At 39.4% G+C, this 20,490-nt stretch overlaps 2 protein-coding genes and 1 pseudogene across 2 annotated transcripts; all 3 read right to left on the bottom strand.

The window, feature by feature from the left end:
* Positions 1 to 4,231: 4,231 nt before the first annotated feature.
* Positions 4,232 to 8,317, bottom strand: LOC145469196 (roquin-1-like; annotated as a pseudogene).
* A 7,840-nt stretch (positions 8,318 to 16,157) lies between these two features.
* Positions 16,158 to 18,409, bottom strand: LOC145469197 (uncharacterized). Its single transcript, XM_081452893.1, has 3 exons — positions 17,717 to 18,409; positions 17,102 to 17,314; positions 16,158 to 16,935 (listed from the first exon to the last, which is right to left on the bottom strand). Exons 1-3 carry the CDS (start codon positions 18,283 to 18,285, stop codon positions 16,380 to 16,382), a joined length of 1,338 nt encoding a protein of 445 aa, XP_081309019.1. The 5' UTR covers positions 18,286 to 18,409; the 3' UTR covers positions 16,158 to 16,379.
* A 336-nt stretch (positions 18,410 to 18,745) lies between these two features.
* On the bottom strand, positions 18,746 to 19,968 carry LOC145469198 (uncharacterized). Its single transcript, XM_081452894.1, has 2 exons — positions 19,120 to 19,968; positions 18,746 to 19,065 (listed from the first exon to the last, which is right to left on the bottom strand). The coding sequence occupies exons 1-2, from the start codon at positions 19,453 to 19,455 to the stop codon at positions 18,835 to 18,837; spliced, it is 567 nt and encodes a 188-aa protein (XP_081309020.1). The 5' UTR covers positions 19,456 to 19,968; the 3' UTR covers positions 18,746 to 18,834.
* Positions 19,969 to 20,490: the final 522 nt, after the last annotated feature.

Genomic DNA, 20,490 nt, shown 5'->3' on the forward strand with positions numbered 1-20,490 from the left:
TTTGACAAAAACGTCGAGAGCCGAAATAACCGATCTTACCCATCGCTAATGCTAGAATTTACTCGTCCCAAAGCGTTTTCTCCCTTTTGTGTATAATAAACAGCTTTTTCTATTTACATCTTTTCCTCGATTAAGGCAGATGAAATTCTGCTGGCTGGTTTTGAAATAAACGGAACGGCAACCTTAAAAAAAGAAATAAATAAAAAATCTCCTCTTTAGCCCCCATTTATGTCACGAACGAGCAACATAATTGCAATTTTAAACCGGTTGGTTCGAACGAAGCTAAAAAAAGTCCTGCTCCACAATTTCTAAGTTAATGACTTACAAGGTTGTTGTTTATAATCTTTTTAAAAGAGAGGTACGCTTCATTAAATTGTTGTAGGAGTTAAAATACCCCAAAAAGCACCTAGTTACAGACTAGAAACTCTCATGTCATCTCTGGGCAAGAATGGTGTACATTTCAGAAGTGCGGAAATTGTAATTTTATGCAAATCTTCCACGTTTATAACAGAGATTCATAAGATCCCACAAAAATAAAAGCGTAAGTAAGGAGAGTTGTGCCCGAAATCTCTTTTGTCAAATTATCGGGAGATTTGAGACACTACTATTTTTTTTTTAGTTTGGGGCCACATTTTTTTAAATTTTCTTCGATTCTTATTGACTTTCACTCTTAATTTGCTTCCAATAGGGATGAATATTTACTTCGTCATTAATCGGATGACATCTGAATGGCTCCCGCTTTTAAAAGAAGAACTGGAAATACTCTACCTGTCTTTATTGATCTTGCTCTTCCTTTCTGATTTTTATCACTATTATTTTAGACAACAGAACTGCTCAACGATGCATTAAATTAAATGCACCGAGAGATACACTCACTCTGTAGTCGGCTAAAAAGTCTTCGACAAAAGTATGACCTCTCACGCAAAAACTTACACTAACAGATATCCGTGCTAACGAACGGATGAGAAACGAATGTTCCAGCAGTTTAAAACGGTTTCAAATATCGTTCGAACGGCCATGGAAAAATTTCGATCGGATGCTGTAAACGTTCAAACGGCAAAGGAGAAATTTCAAATGGATGATGCAAGCCATTCGAACGGCTAACGAAAAATTTCGAATGGATGATGCCATCCGTTCGAACTGCTAAAAACCATTTTGAAACGGATGATGCTAAGCGTTCGAACGGCCGAAGAAAAGGATTAGTATTGAACGACTAGTTATAAACGGCTCAGCGGCTAAATGCGGGAGATCTTGTTGTTTTGATTCAGGATATGTTTTTGTTCACCTTTCGTTAGTCTATATATAGCGGTAATTCTCATTACACACTTCTTCATTTCTTCTTTCAAAACTCGACAAAACTTAGAAATAGCTCAGCTTTTAACAGACTAGAAAGCACAACAGTTGTTTTCCATCGCGGACCCGAGTCCGTCTCCTCGCAAACGTGCTGAACTTTGCATAACACTCGTCGACGCAGTGTGCATGACCTCCAACGCAAGTTTTGTTACAGAGATCAGGCACTTCGACAGAACTCAATAAGAAACATTAGTATTGTTATGGTTCATCATCTCTCTTCAGAGTAGAGCACCAAGTTTATTTTAATATTATGTACTGTCTGTCTTTTCGTAGGGCCAAGTTGCAAACGTTTGCATGCAGTCTATTTCCTATGAATCTTGAGTTGACAAACCCCGTCAGAAAATCCACTGTACACGCTTTGTTTGAGGCTTGGTAAACAGCAGAAATTTTACTTATGAAATCGTAATACCGCGTCAATTGATTTATTTGTAATGTTCTAAGTTTGAGTTTTCCAAAGAGAAATAAATAAATAATAGAGGGTTGATGCTTTCCTTTATCAACAATGGCAGTCCCATCCAACGTAAATTCGGAAAGGAAACATTTTGTTTCTTTTTTAAATACCTTTTATCGCTATTGAGGTGAAAATTGTAAGCGAACTTTAATTTCGCGTGGTGTGGGTTTAATTTACTGTCAAGAGCTATTAATGATCTTCCCCTTGTCCTCTCGAGCTTATCGCTCATTCGGAACCGTTTTTCCACTTTGTATTAAACATTAATTTGCTTTTGATAAGCAAATCTTTTTCTTGAAGACGGTAAGTACACCGTGAAAATTCTTTGAAAAATAAAGCCAACACAAGACGTATACTCCAGCGATATCTCCAGTCTTTTCTTGCACTTCTTGAGAGCAGAAAAAATAAGATTTGAACCTGCTGAAGTTAGAACGACTAAAAAAGTGGGTTTTTTTTTCAAAAAAATTCACGGATCTGCTGTATTTTACATGTTCAAAAAATTTCCCTCTATTGCATTTATTGATCTCCTTGTTTACGCCAAAATCAAAGCGAAAAGTATTCAGTGAAAATACCGGTCAGGTATAAATATACATTCTTTACATTTGAAAGGAGACGCTTTTTCCATTAAACGTCTGGGTATATTAAGGTATTAAGGTCAATTTAAAGATGGCTTGTTTTCAGTCGTTTCATTTTTCTTTTCGGTTGATTAAGCAGGTAGACTGCACCTGTGCACTACAACCTGAAACAACGGTTTACTGGAACAATTCAATTGACGTAATTTGGATCGCGCTTACAAGTTTTTATGTTATACTTTTTAGCTTGAGTTTTGGAACCAAAGGAAACTGACATAATTGAAAAATTCTTGATGAAAAAAATAAAGACACATCTGGCATGACATAGCCATGGAGCAAAATCGAGAGCTTGCTATATAGCTAGAAGTCAGCTTTTACTAATTATTGCCGTTGTTTTTCAATCAACTAAACTTCGGTTTAGGACATGAAATTCTCAATGTGACACCAATCATTGAGTTATTATATGGTCAAACTCCAGAAGCAATTCCCAATAACTTGTAGCACATTCATTTTGTATTTCCCAACACGCCATAATGTCCTTAACAAGAAGAAAATTAAAACCTGAAAAAGCGTAGCTTTTAAAAGTGACCGGTAGTAAAATTGTGGCAAGATACAGACATTTCTTACCTTATCTGGAGCAGAAATTGAAAAGAACTGAATCCGAGGTCCTCTGCGTAGGATATAAAATATATTGACAAGGTGATCTTAAGTTAATGTAGTCAGTACTTAGTCCTCATCATTACGCATATCATCCTTATTGCCTCTCCGATTCTCTTTATTTTAATTTTCTTTGAATCGAGATAAATATTTACTTTGATACTGATGGATTACATTTGCGTAACTTGGAAATGTTTCACCTGCCTTTATTGCTTTTGCTCGTCTTCTTTTATTTTACCATTTGACTTTCGTTTTTCGCAAGAGAAGTGAAGATACTTCAGCTGCCTTCACTGCTTTAGCTTGTCCTGTTTCAATTTACTTTCACACATTTTATTTACCGGAATTCAGCCCAACGGAACAATGATGACCTTTCATTTGCCACAACAAGCACCTCGTTGTGTTTCTATTTACATCTTTTCCTAGAAAAAAGCGGGTGAAATTGTTTTATCTTGCTTTGAAATAAAGCCAACGCAGCTAGTATAGCAGACATATAATGCAAGTCAAAATTAATACAAACATTATGACATATCAAAACCCCGATAGAGAGTTCATCTGTATTTGTAAAGGCATATGTCGTGTTAAATGAAACACCCTGTGAAAAAACCTGTGAATTTTGCAAGGGCTAAATTTTGTAGAAAAATCACAAAATCTAGAACCTGTGAAAAAACCTGTGAATTTTAAGACCTGTGAAAAAACATGTGAAAAAAACATGTGAACAAAATAGGAAGAAATTTCACTTTTAAAACCTGTGAATAAACCTGTGAAATAACCTGTGAAGAAATTTCACTGAAAATATGCTCAAAAAACCTGTGAAAAGAAAAAGCTGTGAATAAGCTATCAAGACGTTTCACTGAAAAAAAAAGTGAAACGTATTTGAAAAAAACTTTTTTAAAATAATTCTGAAACAAAAATTAACACTTAAAAGGCCGTGAAAATGTGAAACTTTTTGAATTTTGCATGATTGAAATCTGTTTTGCACTGCACCGTGCATGTGGTTAACTTAGCAACCTGTTGAGTTATCACCAGCAAGTTAGCATGGAAATCGCATGTGAGTTGTCAAATTGTTCATGGAAAATTTGACAATCCAGGCCAATCTTTTTTTGGTTTGGTGGGCAAATCTACAGAAAATTTGTGTGAAAGTTGTAGGTTTGCCTTTATTTCAAAACTGTGGTAAATCAAAGCCAAATGTGAAATTTATGTTCTAATTGTACTCAAATTCAACAGCAGCATACAGTCTCTCTCTTATTGGAATAGCACTGCAAAATAGGTATAAAATTAACATATAATCAAATTATGCTTCTGCAGCAAATGTGAATAAACTGTTGGTTAATTTGCATTTTTAACATGCGAAATGTATTCCTCAGTCCCTGTGAAAAACTTCCAAAACAAAATTCTATTTCCCAGGCTTTAACACTTTGGAAAATGTCCCACAGATTATTATAATCACAGTTTTGAAATTTTAGACACTACAGTGCAAGTGTACATGTAGCAATGAACAAGCTCAAAACCAAAATTATCTTTCACAGGTTTTTTCACAGTTCTATTACACAGTCTTTTTTCACGGGTTTTTTCACAGGTTGTGACCATGTGAAAAGTGCCTGTTCACAGGTTTTGAGATTTTAAACCCCGTGAAAAAACCTGTGAAAAAGCTCCAGAACAAGATTCTTTTTCACAGGCTTTTTCACAGGTTTTTTTCAAAGGTTTTATTTGACAGGTTTTATTTCACAGGTTTGTTCACAGGTTTTGTCACAGGTTTTGACCCTGTGAAAAGTGCCCTGTTCACAGGTTTTCAAAATTTCACGCCCTGTGAAAAACCTGTGAAAAGCCTTTGAAAAAACATATGAAAATTAGTATTTCACAGGTTTTTTCCCAGGATAATTCGTAGGTTTTTCACAGGTTTTTCACAGGTTCTCATCCAATAGTGATAGCCTCCATTTGACTTTAAAAATATACTCAGATATTTGTCCTTGGACATATCTGCTCCTTGAAGCTCACAGTTTTTATTGAGCTCCACTCCAAGAAAATTGCTTACTTCTCGGAAAAGTTCTTAATTACCCCAAAGAAACAGAATTTACTAGTAGTTTGTACATTTTGACTGTGTTCACTAGGAAATTTAATTTTAGAATCTATATAGTAATAGTTACTCAAACTTGCTGATACTTAAATCAACAGAAAAAAATCCAGTTTGCAATTTACAATTCTCTCAAAAAAATTGTTGATAGTTCACAAACCTTGTCAATAATTGACTGCATGTGAGACCTGTGATCTTGGTCACCATATACAGCAGTGAGGACCACTGGTCTGGGGAAATGTGCAGACCTGCTTCTGTAGCAATTTTTACTATCTGTGCATCATGCGTCTTCCGCAAACCATTACATGTACGACACTGATACAAAATAAACATAAATTTTTAAAAGAGGACATTAGGCTTTACATAAATTATTAATTGCTACTATTTTTCTTAATTCATTTGAAAAGTAATAATTGGACAATGAGCTGGAGGTTTCTTAGTGGGCAATCAAAGTTCCGAACCAACTGTCAAAGTCAATTAAGAAATCATGAGTGAGCTGTCTATTGTTTGACCATTTAATTTAACCCACTGACAAAAAAGTCCTTATTTTATAAGCATCACACAAATGCACAGTAAAAGCCATTTTCACAGATTGACCAGCTTCTGGTACAGTGCATCAATCATTAGATCATGGTCAATGTGTAGCCAACAGTGTATTTACCTGCTGGGCTGTTGGTTGGTTTTGCTGTACTATTTAATTAATAGATTGCACTTTCTCGGAGTTTAACCCACATGGGATGACAGGAGAACACCAGAAAGGCCCGGTGGGGGGGGGGGGGGTGGTGGAGAAGGCTCTCTCATATAAAAAGAATATGGATGCTTATCGCACTTTTAGGGGTTGAAAATGCGGTTTGGTACCTCTAAGGGTGTTCAGTCTCAAAAGGTCCACTGCAGGAACTTTTACGGTACCCTTTAGGGTATTGAGCCAAAAAAAAAAAAAGGAGGCAATCTGTTGCATTATAATTGGTACCTTTTAGGGGTGAAAAACATTTCAAGCCAAACCCACAAAATATGATCTTGGTATCTCTTAAGGGAGAAAGGCTTGTAAATCATGAACCATTAAACCAAACCAGTGAATAATGGTAATGAGTGCTTTGATTATCTCTGATCTCGGGATGATTACTAACCACAATGGACTATGCAGTGAGTCTTGGCACAAAAGGGTACCATTTCAGGTTGGATCTATTCAAAATGGTTCAAATTTCATGTCAAATTTGAACTACAAAGTACAATATGGTAGACTACCATTAGGCTGTTCAAAAGAAGTTAATATAATGGCTGATTCATCAAAGGGTGATAAAGCGCAAGGGCTTGAATCTCAGTGCAGAGTCTCAACCCCATATATAACTGAGCCCCTGCCCTTTTGGGGATTTTATCGAGTCCTGAGATTGGCTTAATCTCACAATGAAGTAAAAACAATCTCATACTGTACCTGCTCGTCTAGCTGAAACAGAGCTGATTCATTGTCTTTTCTCTCAACCTGAGAAAAATCTTAGCATTAACATCGATAATAATACGTTCTCATATTACAAAATGAAGCTCACGCAGGTTTAACTAACAAAACTTTTACAGTAAGAGGCATTAACATTAACATTTTAAATTAATGTCATGGTAAACATTTTTTAACTTTAGCAACCAAGGACTGACAGCTGACCCACATGTACATGGAATGGTAGATGTGAGTACACTCTTTGAATAAATAACTGCTAAAATCAACGAAACAGATTGTTCATTGCTGCATTGCTGGTCCAATATTCTCTAAATACAGGACCAGCACTGTCCTGTAAATAACTGAATGATCCAGCAATATTTACTCTTCAGTAAAGATTTTCTAAAATTTTCAGTCATGAAATAAATCTCTTAATTAGTTATTAACCAAGCTTGTTCAGGGCCATACTGGGAGAATATCGACTGTCAGTCTCTTTACTCCTGTAATTTGATGTTACTCAAAAATATCTGGCTCTTGGTCATTAAGCACAGACCTTGAGCTCTCTGCACTCGGTCTCTAACCATAACCTCTGGACAAATCATATTTTCCATCCATTCCTGAGCTTCAGTAAGTACATGCAATGTAACTACATCTTTACTATTTTCTCCTAAGCATTCAAAATAGCAGAGTTCAACTTAATTCAGTGATGGAGTACAACAGGGTTTGGACTTCTAACTTAATGATGTTTGAATTCCAGGTTTTCCAAATTAAAAATAATTCCAGGACCCAGAACTCAGACTTTTTGTGTTTTAAATGTTTAAAAAAAATGCCTTTTTAAACTCCAGGAGCTTCCAGGAGTAGACGGAAAATAGACCATTTTGAGGAATTTTCCAGGGAAGTGGTAGGAGATTTTACAAATTTCAGAGAGCAGTTAACTTAACATAGTGCCAATCCTGGTTCATTACGATTATGAATACCTTAAAGCATGATGCCCTGTACAGCATTACTGCACTACATGACCAATGCTTGCTTTGGAAGCTTGTGGAAACCGCGATTTCAGCTTCTGGACCACAAACAGAACTAAAACCTTCCTAGACAAAGCCTCTCCACCCTCAAGAGCCAACAAAATTAGTTTTAAAGCTTCTTCTTGCATTGCTGGTCCCAGAAACTGACAACCACGATCCCGCACAGCAGCCCAGAGGTGGGAAGGCAACTTTGACTTGTTTTGATGCAATAGCACAAGCTCTGTTACAGTCCTTTCCCCGAGGCTTTTGGCAGCACAAATGGCCCTCACTCGACCATCAGGGACAGCAAGCTGACAGTTAACCAGAGACACAAGCTTTCGCTGAATTGGTCTTGAGAGGAGATTGTTTGAAGAACCCTGATTGCAATGATTACTTGTTCCACTAGCTGTCTCATTTGCAGCACCAGTGAAGGGCTTTAACAACAATGCAAGCTTCTCAATACAACGTTTGGATGTTCTGTATTGAGCAGCATTGTGTTGTACACTTTCTGTGGGGGGGGGGAAGTTCGTCTTCTGTTATTTCCCCTCCAACTAGCTGAAGCAAAGCATAGTTAAATGGAAGCTTGGAGATGTCTGTATCAGTATGAACGTGAGCAAATGGACATTGTGTTTTAGACAGCTTTGACAAACAGGAAATGGAAAGCGTGTGTCCACATCCCAAGGTGACTGGTTGCCGATTGCAGTCGTCAAATTGATAGTTACATATAGGACACAGGAGAAATTCTGTCCACTGTGAGGTTTGAATGGGCATGACTGATATCAGCTATTTGTCGCTGGATATGCATGTAATTGCCACAAGTCTCCTGGGATAATAAAAATAAACAGAACACTCTTTAAGGATGGTGCGCACTAAATACAAAGGTTTTTGTGCCAGATTAAAGGACCATGTGGGAAAAGCAGCTGACCTTTGCAAGGGCTATTGGAATCCACAAAGAAATGTTGGGTAGCCACGCATTTTTTCGAGATAATTAGCCTTGATTCTCAAAAAATGCTGACATCAGCATTTTCTGAAAAAGGAAGGAAAGGATGTCTCTTCACAGATTTCCTTCGAATTCGCCTTTACTAACAGAAAAGCACACACATTTATAAAGATCTTAAAACTGCATGGTAAATGGTAGCATAAAAACCATTTTTCGTATGTTTTTAATAACAAAATTGTTGCAACAGCCCTTTTAGCGTCTCTGACAGCCTTCCTCTGGTTCAGCTGAAATATAGTCTAAATACCTTTTGCTCATAACCAGAAACTAATCACGTGTTGAATAGGCTTGCCACCTCCATTTCATAACATAAAATGTGGGGGTATTACCATGCATGTTTTTAAGTTAATTTGATCTTTTTTGAAAACTTTTACGGTGCCCGTTACATTTTTTCCTGTAACCTCCCCGGTAAGTAAAACATTTGCGTATTTTGCACTTGTTTTGTGCGCGCCCTACGCCATCTGCAGGTACATGTTTACAGTTGGATTTCAGTATAATTTTCCACAGAAAACAACTAGTTTTTCAGCTGGATGACTTTAACAGTTAGTGGTCAGCGATATGCTGCTATTTTGGTATTCTCTCCTGGTTTAAGTATAGGATCATTAAACTTGATTTGGTCACAGTAGGAAAATTTTGCTTTCTTTTAGTCGTGTAGTTGGTAGCGTAGTTGACTGCGTCAATGCCAACCCCAGCGCGCATGGCGCTTGAACCATGCCTTGCGTGATGTGCAGAAAGTATGCACACGAACAAAAGTAGGCACCGTCCTTAAGGTAAATTGTATCATTAAATTGTAAATGCAGTCAAACTTTCGATACGTGTTATTTGTAGTCCATCTCCTGGTAATAAATGTCTTGTGTAACAGAAAAAGGGTTAGAACTCGCCTACCATAGAACGTCAGTGAAATTGTTTACTTTACAGCAATTGATTCATGCTTTAGCGTAAAAGGGTAAAGCTTAAATCAATATTGTTTAACTAAAGAGAAACTAACCATTTGGCATTACATCTTTCATTGAAATTCCTGAACAGACCTGAGACCAATTCCTGAACAAGTCTGAGACCAATTATATACTCTCCTAGTAAACTTAACATGTCGACAAATAAGTAATTCTCAAAAAAAAAAAAAAAAACAGTGATGCTATGGTTATACCACATGTAAACGGTTAGTTTAGCCTGTGAAAATCAAGCGCGCTAGACGAAAAGCTAATATTAATTAGAAAGCACAAATTATGCCATTAGTTAGACGACGGAACTAAAATTCCGTTTCAAAGTCATCTTTATAAACAATTTGACATGTGGCTTATGGCAAATTATTCTTAGGCATCGTGTGTCGTACTCTAAATCAATAATATAATTTAAATATTTACCTCAGAATAAGCCTTGGTTTCTACTGATAGCTGGTCTCTGGTGACGAGAGAGAGAGAAGTCTGGATACGAGGAAGTTCGGCAAAGAAGTCTGGTTACGAGGAAGTACTGCAAAGAAGTCTGGTTACGAGGAGGTACTGCGAAGAAGTCTGGTTATGAGGAGGTACTGCAAAGAAGTCTGAGTATGAGGACGTTCTGCAAAGAAGTCTGGGTACGAGGAAGTTCTGCAAAATACAAAAGATTACGCGGTCGGTTTTGGTAAGCATTTCCGCACTGTGATTGCCTCCGGGGCGGATCGCTACCATTTCTGGAAGACAATTTATAGAAACCTGATCCATTGTAAATACTAGTATAACATTGAAGGTTAGTATTGCATAAAAGGGTTTCAACTGAGATGAAACTCCAGGAGTGGCCCGCTGAAAAGGAGGGATTTGGAGACAACAAATTGCTGAATTTGGACAAGATGGCGGGTTTGGAGATATCTGACTGATGAAAGTGTTTAAGACTTTACTTTCTAAATTTAACGAAATTGAGGCAGGCAAGTTTTAACTTTAAAGAGGATGATTCGACTTTAAAGAGTTGGCCCGGCTTATCAGCCATAAATATGCAAAGAGATTGCGAGTGAAAAATGGGATAAAACGCGATATTGAGTAAGAAAATCATTAATTTTTGCAACTGGAATTAACGGGATATGTACGGGATATTTAGGCCAAAAAATAACGGGATATGGGAACCCCCTCATGGGACTTGGGACTTGAAATGCAAGGGTCCGCAAATGGTTTAGCTACAGGCCTAGCTAGAGTGATATGATAAGCAAAAGAGCTTATTTTCCCTTTCTTAACTCTAGATCTGAAGCAGTGATTTTTGTGCAATGAAGGACTTACTTAAACTGATACTTCGATCAGGGACAGTGCTTGGACTCATTCCATATCTTGCGCTTGTAATCTCAGACTTTGCAATATTTGGTTTTCAACAAAGCATTGATGCAGATGAAAGGTAGGAGGTAAAGATCTTTCCAATGATACCCAGATCAGAGTGACTAGATCAATTGAGCGTGAAATATGCACGAAAATGCTTAGAAATTTGAGTGCCGGCTTGTTTTCCTTCTGTCATTTCTTCTTTTTTACCCAAAATAAGGGGGGGCGGGCGCCAGGGCCCCTCCCCTAGATCCGCCACTGAAGTTACACGACACCCGTGTTTTTTTTAGGGTGATTAACTAATACAAGCACTAATTTATCCACATTAAGTGGGGTGGATACTGTAGGGTTGCACTTCAGATGGCGCTGCTCCACCTTATTTCTTGCTGCAATATGCATGCTGTTGGCGAGCCTGTTGCTGCTTCCACACTGCTTGGGACCAAGGCAGTTTAACTGGGCGTGGTTGCCTGAGCCGCAGCGACACTCCTACGCTCCTACGCTCCTACGCAGACCTTCTTTAGGCTGGTCGCGCAATCTCGTCAACCTCCTCTTCCCCCCCCCCCCCCCCTGCCACGAACGTCTGCTGAAATCAAGGGCACATTCCTTTTCTTTTGTTTGCGGAAATTCCGATCTAGGCTGCGAACTTTTTGGACCCAAAGATCAGTTGGAGATGTCGGCAATAAATTAAAAAGCTGATAATAAACTGAACAATCACCCTTGGGGCGAGAAGTACATCGCGAACTGTTGGGCTTTCACGTCAACGCCAACGCTTTCAAAGTAAATATGCAGTTTTACTAATCCAGTCCGCGCTCGTAGATTTACGAACACTTCGTCCTTTTCACAGCGAAATAAACTATAGTTTATCGAAGGGGATTTAAACAGATGAAAGAAAACGCTAGTATTTTAGCGTTTTACGATCATTTCTCAAGTTCCAAGCAGATTTTCATTACGTTTCCAGCATCGTAACCAGGATTTGATAGAAATGAGCCATACAAACGAATGTCCGGAGGGTTTGTTGTACTGGCCGAGTCAAAGCAGACAAGGGCTTGGCGGCGAGGTTTTCTGGTTGGGGCAATGCTCCGCCGATGGTACCGGCGCGGAGTCTTCGAGGCTTTTTCCCAGAGGACGATGCAAGCCCAGAGGGGTCGCTGTAATCAGGGTGCTAGGATTGGGAGCGCGAAGATCGTCCGTAAAACAACCTTAAGCCTCCTTTTTGTTAAAGACCCACAAAGCTTCGTTAACGGAGGTGGAAACGGTCTCCTGAATGGCCGACATCTGAGCTGGCGAAAACACCACATCCTGGAGGACTTGTGAAACCAAGTCCTCGAGTATTTCTTCGACTGCTGAGTCGAAACCCGACTGCCTTTCTTTGTGGGAACTGTGGGTCTCCGCGTCGGCCTGCTCGGTAAGGACAATGGGCTTCGTATGTCCGCGTACATTTGAAGCCGTAGGTTTGTTTTTGTGCACACGACCAACTCAAGGGCGATCTCTGGGGCGGCGGTGGATGGCGGCCGGTGCTGAACTTGTGGCCAGCCTAAGCCTTTCAAGCGTTTTGGCACGAGTTCCAGTCATCGGAAGGTTAAGATTTTGCAAGCGGAGGTGAAGAACTTCATTGAAAAGGTTCTTGTTCGTGTGGTTTCGAAGGCTCAGAACATGGGCGTGCCATAATTTCAAAGCTAAATTGTTACAAACTAGTTACAATCCTGCACTTTCTCTTCTCCTGCCTGGGTTCAACCTCTATACAGAGCGGGAAAGGAAGAGCTCAACGACGGGACTATTTGATCATTCACAAGATCACCAATCAGCTTCGCACACTGATTTCAACAATAAGGAAATATTGAGAGGTCAACCCTCTCGCAGAAGTTCGAGGGTGCAATAGGGCTGAATTTAGATGGACTTAATTTATAACTTCCGCCACGCTGTTTCTGCTAAAACTTGGTTAGGGTATATACATGTAAGGCAATGTAAACTGATTCGAGAAATTTAACAAAAAATACGTAGATATCAGTAACATGGCTGACTGACTGCGATTTTATCCCAAAATCAGTGTCAACTTAAACTCTTATACTATTTTTCTCAGTTAAACCGATTTCCATAAAATTATATAACCAAACTATTAAAGCGATCACTTTAAAGACCCAAATTAAAGTTTGTTCAGTGCCCCTGAACAACAGTAGGCCACCTAAAACTTGGCATATATTAATCTAATGTTTACACTGATACAACCACACCCTTTCAATAAGTCTTGTTGAAACAGGCTTTTAATGTACATTCCTTTTTTCTTCCCAGAAATGCCATCCTGAACAAGATATGGAGCCGACGTTATTTTCTCATGGAGGTACCAGGTTGACACGTGACTGTTTTCCTTTCTCTCCTGGGAATGGAAAATACACAAATAAATGGCAGACAGAGTCAGCAGTACTTTCATCTACCTTGACATATGAACTATCAGATAGAGTAGAATTTTTGTGTTCTTAGTAAAACACATAATGGGTAACGGAGTAATACTGAGAGCTAAGGTCGAGTCTTTGTTATTTGTAATTAGTAGCACTTTTTAGGCTTACCGAAACGCTGTTTAGTCAAACCAGAGCGCTATTTAGGCTAACGTGAGTGTTACTCTAGCTATCCAAATAATAATAAAACAGATACTCCTGTCACGCGTTACCCGTCACGTCGTTACCCTAACAAGTAACGTTTTGTACAAATTATTTTCCTTTTACACAGTCATGTCACCATATTATGTGTCATGATACACAAGACGGCTTTCAATTTGAAGGAAAACTTTATTAGACTTACTTTACTTCAAAGCTTAGGTGTTTTAAAAAGAAAACAAAAAAAAGAGCAAAGATCGGATCGTTTTTAAGGGTAACTTTTTGCAGAGACTAGTTTTCCTTCTCAATAGTCATGTCATCATGATATTATTATGTCATGATTTACAAAACTGCTTTGAAGTTTAAGGGAACCTGCAAGGCCTACTTCATCTCAAAGCTTGGGTATTAGGCAAGCAATTTTTTGTCGGAACGTGTGAATATGTGTATAGTTTGGCTTTTCACTTTGAGACCGTTTATATACAGTTATATTTTACTTTGAAAACGTGCAGGAGTAGGTTCATAGTAGATAGATTTTTTAAAACATGATATTAAACTTTTGTAGGGATTTCGGAATTCAACTGCGTTAGAATTTCACAGAGTGAAAACAGCTTCTCGTTTTGGTCAAGTGGTCGGGGAACGAAGGGGAGCTACTTTTAACATTGTGTACATCAGAGCACTGTTCTGCTTGCTTTGAGAAATTGTAAAATAATGATTAAGTGCACACGGGCGTAGCCAGGATTTTTTAAAAGGGGGGGGGGCCTCACGCTGTGTCAAAATGAGGGTAATCACCAGATTGTCATGTCGTTTTCGCCACCTGTTGTAAATTGTTTACTTAAAAAAGGCTTACAAAAGGGGGGTCACGGGCACCCCAGGACCCGCCTCCCCCCATAACTCCTAGCTACGCCCCTGAAGTGACACTATTTTGTAACTTGGGGTTTGAATAACACCGGTGGCATTTTCTGTGATTGTCGACATCACAAATGGAGAAATGTTTAAAGGAAGTACAATGTAGATTTACTTGTGGTGTAATATTTTATGATTGCCCATGTAAATAATGATTGATGAATGTTGTGAGACCATGCCAGTATAAAGTTTAAACGTACCAGAATTACATGAAACTTGGGACGTCTGGACACATTAGCCTCGGGAGTGTTTCGTCTATGAGGAAAAACACTACCTTAAACACCCTTACAGTCAGTTTAAAGTTTAGTTTTACTTAACAAAGTTTGAGTTCTAGGTTTTGAATTAGTCTGGATATCACAATAGTCGTTTACCGCGGTTAACTTTTCGCATTTTGCGTTACATTGTAGCCCAGCATGAATGTGAGGCAATTTTGGGCAATTTTGTAGGTTCGGCCCGATAACTTTGTAATACATATTAGAAAAGTGAGTTAAAAGAGCTACCGATGTATAAACTATATTCAATGTTAAACTCATTTAGAAAATAGCCCATAGAAAATACGTGCGCTGATTGGCTTAAAATCGTTTTTCTTTTGTTACCACGATAGAAACATCCTTGCATACGGCGGCTGCGCCCGCAGTACGAGCGGCAGTCAAAAGTTAGCTGTCCTACCGAAACGACACGACAGTAGCCTTTTTCTTCAAAGCTAACAAAAACAAAGGCAATGCTAAAGTTGCTTTGGCCTCTTCTAATAGTTCACTTGAGAATTCCGAGTTTAATTAATTTGACGAGGAACAGCATATTTTGTTCAAAATATCACAACAATAATATTACCCTACCTGGCAACACTCAAACTGCGAGCGAGGTGCCATGCCGGCGCCAAATTGGAAGCTTGGAGACACAAAACGTCTCATATTTTTCACTTTTTTTTCACATTTTTCATATGGCTTTGCCATATGGTTTTGGGAATTGTAAATCCCTTTTCGTGAATATTTAATGCCATCTCCAGTGAGAAACGTTGCCTGATTTCAACGCTATTCCTGATAACTTACATTGACGTCAGAACAGAAAAGTTTTTCCCTCTTGCTGAATCCTGATTGTTCAGTTCCGATTTCAGGCGTTCCGGCCGTATGGAGGGATAGAGCTGTTGACGTAATGATGGCGCGAGCGAAGAGAATTTACGTTTTGATGATCAAAGTAAACAAGTTTTCTCTTTTTTCGTCTAGGAATTTTATGAGCGAAATAGAAAACATGTTCTCCGTCTTTGTAGCAACTTTCGTAGAAGTTTGGGAGAACTTGAAAAAGCTATTCCCGCACTCATTTCACGTTGTCCCAAGCTTCCACGCGTATTTCTATTAATCCATTAGAATATGAGCTCGAGAATTCTATCACGCATACATACCTGCCAACCCCCAGGGTACAAAAATCTGGAGACGTCTAGAAATCTTTGCATTGTAAGAATGTCATTTTCAACGATGCCCGAATGCCTTCCGGATGTTCCCAACGTCTCTCGGTTAGAACAGCATTTATTTTTCATAATCTTAAATGTTAAGTTGCTCAGTGATTCTAAAGTTTTACATCTTCTTTCAACATCTTAGTGCTATCGTTATGATCTATGTTGAAAAGTCCACATATTGCATCACAATATCTGTAAAGCAGGGTTTTTACTAACGGGGTCCTACGTATCATTATAACACGATCATAATATACTTTTCCTCTTGGGCGTAATAAACGTGTATTGAAATAGCTGTACTGTATACAAAATCGATCAGTGTTCAACGGTACTTTCTGGAATGCGTTTATCAGACACACCTTCTTACGACAATGAATATTCTTCGCTAACAACAGCGCGATCATAATAGACCTTTTTCACTTGGGCGTAGTGGTTTCCCATTCCAAATCACGTGGGATGCTTGTGTAAATTCTTCCTTTTATTTTTTTGTTTTCGCCACTCACCGACAGATATATGGAAACAAAGAAATATTGTGTACATGTGATAAATGACACACGATTCGAAAAGGGAAAACATCATCCCCCAACGAAAAAAGTGTATTTAACTAAGCAGTTAAAGTTGATAATCACGAATGGGTCTTGTTGTACAGCCTCGTAGCGCTCTTTGCTGCTTTTAGTACATTGGGCGGAAGCTCGATTTTTCCAGGGCTGTTAAGGGACTCCATCTTAATCGTCATGATGCTGCCCAGGGTTTCCTCTTGATCTAAGCAGGATCTTAAAGACGTCAAATTTTTCTTTATCATAGAGAAGACCCTTTCTTCACCAGCATTCGAGTGCGGTATGGTAAGGACAAGCAGAGCAATCTTGGAGAGCCGAGGGAAACGCTTATGGCCGTCCAGGGTGGTCATCTCTTGCAGATGGCCCCAAACGATGTCGGGTGTTAGCCGGCTCCCACCTTCATTGGCATTGGCCAACTCCCTGACTGACTTTGGAAGTTCCTCTCCGTCCATTGTGGCAAAGTCGTGGACCTCCTGAGTCAGTTCTTCCAGATCTTTCGCTGATGTAAACGACAGAAGGTTTGGGTACCTACAATGGAAACCAGTCATTGAGAAGCGCTTGATAACTGTTTTACTGAGACAGCCGTAGCCGCAGTGCCACCTGTACAGAGCAAAGTGCGCACAGCTTTATCTACAAGGTGAAAATAAAGACGAGGAAATTCCCATTGCAAACAATTGGCCCTAGGGAATTTTTAACTCAAACAATTTTTCGAGCTCTTGGAATTAAGGGTTTTATAGACTTTTCCAAACAATCACTTGTCGATTTAAGTACTTTTACCTTAGTACTGTACCTCTGTACAAAGTACTGCACCATGGAGGGCTCAAGCTTTTCCCTTTCCTCAAAGTACACCATCTCAGCATTGACGAGAAGCTCATCATTTACTGGCATATGGCTGACAGCATACTCGAAAGCTTCTATGAAGAAAGACCTTGTCCCCTCATAGAACCGCTTCTCATCCTCAGCGCCAATGTCACCGGAACTGACAAAGTTGTTCAGTGCAGTCCTTGACACAAAGCCAATGTCGATCAAGGAATCTGAATAAAAAAAAAAATTAATCTGCACACAGGCCTCTAAGTGAGTCAAACAATATTAAGAAAAGGAAAGAAGACGCAACATATCTGGCAAATATTGCTCAACATCAAGGAGCTGCTTAAAGGATGAGGACGCCTTAACGGTCGCAGGAGAGATGAACTTGCGGGCAAGAAGCTTTAGAAACCTCGTCAGGGATGAATTGATGGCACCGATTAGAGGTTCCTCTTTTTGTAGAAAGAGGTTGAGATTAACAAAGATCTGCAACGCCGAGTGCAGAAATAGCAGATAAACCTCAGTCATGGGGTTGTTGAAGGCAGTCTGGAGCCTCTGGAATCGAGCAGCGGAAACATCTTCCGAGAGAAAATAAGTTTACAACGACTGATACTGCAGCAGGGTTCGCATGATCACCTTCTCCAAGCTAAGCCATCTCGTGCTGACGTGTTTGATGATCTTGCGGTATCCTTGATCGCAGAAATCAGCATATTCTGCCAGCTTGCATTTTCGCTTCGTAGAATGGACAAACCAGAAGTAAATGTCGACTAGGAGGTCTTCCACGTCAAATCCGGTCTCAGCATTGAATGTTTTGGCTGCAGCCGAGGAGGTATTGTGCACAACATGGCACTGGCATCCATTGAAGTATACTGATGGGTTCTGCTGCTTGACGCGCGTCAAGATGGAGTTGTTTTTCCCCACGTTAACATTAGTGTTGTCCATGGAAAATGCAACGCAGTTTTCCCACGAGATTTTGTGGCCGGCCAAACACTCATCGATTCCTTGGAAAAGCATCTCAGCCGTGCTGCCACTAGATAAGCACATGTCCAACAAGCTGGTTTTCACCCGCTTTAGGTTCACATCGTGTATTTGCACCGTCAGGGGATTCATCTTTTTGAGACCATTATCGTTAGAACCATCAGTCGCCAGCAAAATACGGGGCATTTTCATAACCTCCACCAGTGAATTTCTGTGTAGAAAAAAAAATAATAAAAAATATACAATAAACCCTTAGAGCTAATAATGTGACTTACAGTAATAACCACAGCGCCCCGTTCACAATGCATGTCGTCTTTGTCCTTCCTGATGCGTACTCTTTGGCGATTTTAGAGTCGGGAAAAATATCTTTGAACAGGGAGTTAAATGTATCCGCTGCTGCAAAAGGGATGTTATTATTGACCATTGCCATGGCCACCTTTACTTCTGCCGAAGTTACCTTTGAAAGAAAAAAACGTGTATTTAGTCGTTTAATAATAATAATAATAATGACTTTATTATTGTGTCCGATTACATCTAGTGCTAATAGGGGACACCTAACTTAAACTATCTAAAATGAATATAAAAAAGTATTAATTAATAAATAGCATAATTAACACACACTAGGTACTGTGTTTTATTGTCCCATCGCGGATCTGTCTAGCCTTAAACCAAAATGAAAAGGCAAAGTAAAACGGGACAACAAACGTGCATAAATCGTGAATGAGATACTACATATACATATTACATATATAAGTGTAGCGATACCTTGTCAATGTCATTTTGGGTAGAAGCACAGGTCTGGAACAGAGTGGGTTGTTTTTGTAGCTGTTTTGCGTGATTTTGATGTGCCTTGGTGTCCAAGTGGTCCTTTACATCCTTGATCCCTTGTTTTGCACAGGATAAGGTCCGGTTGCATGCTGTACAACGAAACTTGGTTGGCATTCCATGTACTGCAACAATGCATGGCCACTGCTGGGTTCATGTGTTGGAGAAGTGTGTTTTAAACAAAAACGATCCCGTTTAATTCGATTTCTTGGGAGTAGCAGGTGGTACAGAGGGTGGACTTTGAGCTCTTTTCTTTGATGCTTTGGGTTCTGAGGTAAGGGGAGGAGCTGATGGTTTCGCTTGAGCTGCGCCCACTGCTGGTGGTACTGGTATCAATGGAACAAAATGGTTTGGGGTCCAACCATCAAGGTCGACATTACTTGTGTGTGTCCACATTATATATGCTACGTTCGGATGCTGTATCTGCGAAGGCGTGATAAGGACATTCACATAATTCCGATTGATGAGAGAGCCTTTAACTTCCGGGTAAACGGTTTGAATAGCCAGGATGTTGCTGAGTGCAAAAATATGCCACATGCTTGAATACGAGCCAGGCTTGATGGTTTCGACAATTCCAGCCTCAAAGCCTTCTCGTTGACGTTCAGCATTCGGTTTTTCCTTGGTTTTGGACGATAAGTCAAAGCTACTCCCCAGTAAGTTTTGCACATAGTCATCTAAACCAGTCAACTCTCAAAATAGCCGTCGTTGAAATACTTTTCCTTGTTCATGCAAAGTTCTATAAATGTTCTCGTGCGCAGTTCTACGTGTCTGTCCTCATTACCACATATGATCCTTGACATGGCCCTATATAGACAATTTCCATCGCCATAAGTTTGCTTCGGTTCTACACATTTTGGGCCATGACTTGGGAGGAGCTTTTCTGCCCTGACATCCTTAAAACCTTTTGAAAGAGAAAGTTTTTATTTTTAAGACAAACATCGTTTCTTCACAGCCTCCTTTGACATAAACAACATGTAAAGAATTGTGGTCGTTTCGCCCGAAACTCCGAAAGCCCGGAGTTGTTTCGCCAGGACTAAGAGTCGATTCACCCGGACTAAAAGTCGATTCGCCCGATATAAGAGTCGATTTGCCCGGACTAAAGATATCTTGGTTGATCGGGATGTTTTGGTGGCCAAGCTTAAACAAACACACACCGTTTTAAAACGTTTCCTGATCTTTGGCGATACGAGTTGATCGTTGAATTCAATAGGTCTCTCTTTTTTTATTGGAAAAGCTGGAACGAACAAAAACCAACAGAGGTAAGTACAGCTTAAAATTTTGTAAGACATGGCTTTTGTCTGCGTTTTAACTCAAACTCAGGCCAAAATTTTAAAGCCTTGGTACGCTAGGGCCGTACTGGATAGCTAAATTACCTTGCAGGATTTATTTTGCAAGTTGGCTTGTGGAGAATTTGACGATGGTGGAAATACCAAATAACAAAAAAAAAAGCACCCGCTAGCTCGCTGTTCTATAAAAATCCGGACGAGAAACATTTCTTTTTTTTTTTTTTTACTTGGCCTTATACGGCAAACGGGCAGATTTTGCAAACCCGTGCGCCTGTTTTCTTTGTAT

This window comes from Orbicella franksi, chromosome 15, assembly GCF_964199315.1.
Source record: "Orbicella franksi chromosome 15, jaOrbFran1.1, whole genome shotgun sequence".
NCBI classification, from domain to species: Eukaryota; Metazoa; Cnidaria; class Anthozoa; order Scleractinia; family Merulinidae; genus Orbicella; species Orbicella franksi.